This window comes from Bison bison, unplaced genomic scaffold (assembly GCF_000754665.1).
Source record: "Bison bison bison isolate TAMUID 2011002044 unplaced genomic scaffold, Bison_UMD1.0 scf7180017853345, whole genome shotgun sequence".
Lineage (NCBI taxonomy): Eukaryota > Metazoa > Chordata > Mammalia > Artiodactyla > Bovidae > Bison > Bison bison.
Window position 1 is genome coordinate 32,308 of NW_011483918.1, and position 2,718 is coordinate 35,025.

The 2,718-nt window shown below is 54.9% G+C and overlaps 1 protein-coding gene across 1 annotated transcript in view; it reads right to left on the minus strand.

The window, feature by feature from the left end:
• The window catches only part of GET4 (golgi to ER traffic protein 4 homolog (S. cerevisiae)), a 9,856-nt gene that overhangs the window by 6,082 nt on the left and 1,056 nt on the right, over positions 1 to 2,718 (minus strand). The window contains exon 2 of the mRNA XM_010854363.1: positions 2,619 to 2,716. Within this exon, the coding sequence (XP_010852665.1) occupies positions 2,619 to 2,716 (98 nt within the window). The remainder of the gene's footprint in view (positions 1 to 2,618; positions 2,717 to 2,718) is intronic.

Here is a 2,718-nt window from a genome sequence, read left to right on the forward strand (position 1 = left end):
CCACAGCCACACAGTCCTGGGCAGCCCTGCCCGCGGGAGAACAGCCAGCCCCTTGGGTCTGGAGCCGCCTGCTGCTGGAAACCCCACAGCAGTGACAGGTGCCCCAAAGCCTGACGTGCTTTCTGGACGCTGCAGAGGGACGTGCCTGACCCCCTCCTGTCCCGGCAGAGAGAAGGCTGAAGAGACAAAGGAGCGCCCATGGCACCTGGGACAGAGCTCGGCCTTCCTTGGAACCAGCAGCTCCTGCCCTCCTTGTGCAGCACACACCCTGTAAATCCAACCCAATTCCTCTCCCTCTCCTCAAGCTGCTGGGGGACACAGTGTAAGTGAATTAAAATAGCACAGATTGGTGCATTTATCCAACAGGTGAATGGATAAGACGTGGCCCACCCATACAACGGAATACCGCCCAAAAATAATTAATTAGTGACACGTGTAGGGGTGAATCTTCAAATGATCATGCTAAGGAGATTTGAAAAGTCAGATAAAAAGAGTACATACTATATAAAGCTACTTACATAAAATCCCAGAGAATGCAAACCCATGTTCTATAACAGAAATCAGTGGGTGCCTGGGGGCAAGGGGTGAAAAATTCATTATAAAGGCAGAAGAGAAAGCTTTGGGGCATGAGGGGTATTTTCAGTACTTTGGTGATAGTTTCTTGGGTGAATACATATATCAAAACCCATCAAATTGTACATGTATGTAAACGCTTAAAAGCACTTATAAAAAGACATTAGAAGAGTGAAGCTGACTTCTTTGGAAGCTGCCAGCCACGCAGAGCTCTAAGCCAGGACTGCAACTGCAGGTCTGAGCATGGATGGCACCCTGCAAGCCGACTCAGCTGGGCCCTCTGGATGCCCACTAACGCCACCCTGCTTGGGTCCACAGCTGACCATTCATTTCTCAGGAGTCCTGAACACGTGTAGGAGCCCTCAAAGACCAAAGAGGAAGCCAAGACTTGGAGAAGACCTTCAGCAAGTTGTCCTGGGTTACAGGTCACTGAGCAGAGGGGAAATGTGAATCCGAGTCAAGGCAGGGCTGGTGGTCACCACAAAGCAAACTCTGGGCACAGGGAGGCCTCTTCAAAGCTAATCAACAATCACGTTCCTGGTATAGCAGTGACTGGAGAACTGGCTCAAAACAAGGAACGCTGTGTTTATTTTTGGGACGATCCAGTTTTGCTGATTAATCACTGGGGCAAATATTTATATACAAATCCCTGAGAACAGCAAGCACCTGGCAAATCTCAAGCGCTACAAAGCTCCCATCCTACAGATCTGATTGGCTGAGCTCCGGGCAGAAGGCTCCGCGTTACAGACTTTAAACCTGCTTACACCTTTGGCTCATCCCCTGAAGGACAATTAACTCCCTCCTACCTGGTCCTCTGGGCCACCGAGCCCAAACACGACCTGAGGCAGGCACACTCGCACTGCGTCCCAACCAACCTACAACCAAAACAAAAAGTACTACCAGAATTTCCAAGACACTGATTCAACTTGCTGTTAAAAGAAAAAATTTATATCTAGGCCTAAATGGTGTAAGGCAGACCTGACTGCCCATAAACATCACAGCAAAATATTTGCCATCCTGCGACAGTTTAGGAAAAAAAAAAAACAAACATTCCGCAGAACAGATTAAATCCTCTAAAATTATCTTTAAATGCTAACAAATGGCCCAAATGTTTTCTGGCAAGAAACCTGAAGGCTGATTGCATTTGTGTAATATACAGGAATGCCTGACACACGCAGGAACAACTAAGAAATCACAGCGGTAGCTGTAGTGACAGCAGAAACGGTGAGACACGCTGCAGTCCAGAATAAAACCGAGCTAGGCAGCGCACGGACAGCTCCTGAGGCCACACTAAAACCGACATCGTATTTAATCCAATACATCCGAGCGGCGCTTCACCGTGCGATCAGCAGTTCCTGAAGTTACCTGACATTTTCTCTGCGCTGAGTTTTTGAAGGCCGAGTTTTTACACTCACAGCCCATCCTGAGGGACTCAGTCCAGAAGCTCAACTGCCGCACGTGGCCAGCGAGCCGCACAGGCACAACCGGCTTTATGGAAACAGCCGGTTCAGTAACAAGGTGAGCAAGGGCGACACAGCCAGAGGAGAAATATGTTTACAGCCTCGCGGCCGGACCCGGGGGGAGCAGAATCGTGGGACTCGGGGCGAGGGTTTCAAGCTCAACGGCGCTCAGGGCGGGGGAGGGGGAGAGCGGCCGGGCCAGGGTCCGGAACCCGGGCCGTCTGCATCTCGGTCGCAGTTTCGGGTTGGGTCTGGGGTCTCGGCCGGGGCTTTGGGTGGGAGCACGGGTCGGGGGGGTCCAGTCTCGGGTGGGGCTCTGTGCCGGGCTCTGGAATCCGCGGGCCCGGGCCCGGACTGGGGCCCCCGGAGGTGGGTGAGGGGCCGCGGCGTCGCTCCCAGGCTGCGGCCCGCCCCCGGCACCTCGCCGCCGCCCGCTCCCACCGCCCAGGCGACGGGCAGCGGCGCGGACCAATGGCTGTGCGGGGCGGCGAGGCGCGGCCAATGGGGGGCGGCCGGGGGCGGGGCGCCGGGCTCCGTGGCCGGGCGGAAAGCCCTGGAAGGCGGCGGCCGCGGCGCAGCGACTACCTGAAGAAGAGGGTCCGGTACATCTGGTGCGCCTCGTAGTAGTCGCCCTTCTCGACGCTGGCCCGCAGCTTGCCCTCCACGCGCTGGACGCCGCCGCGGT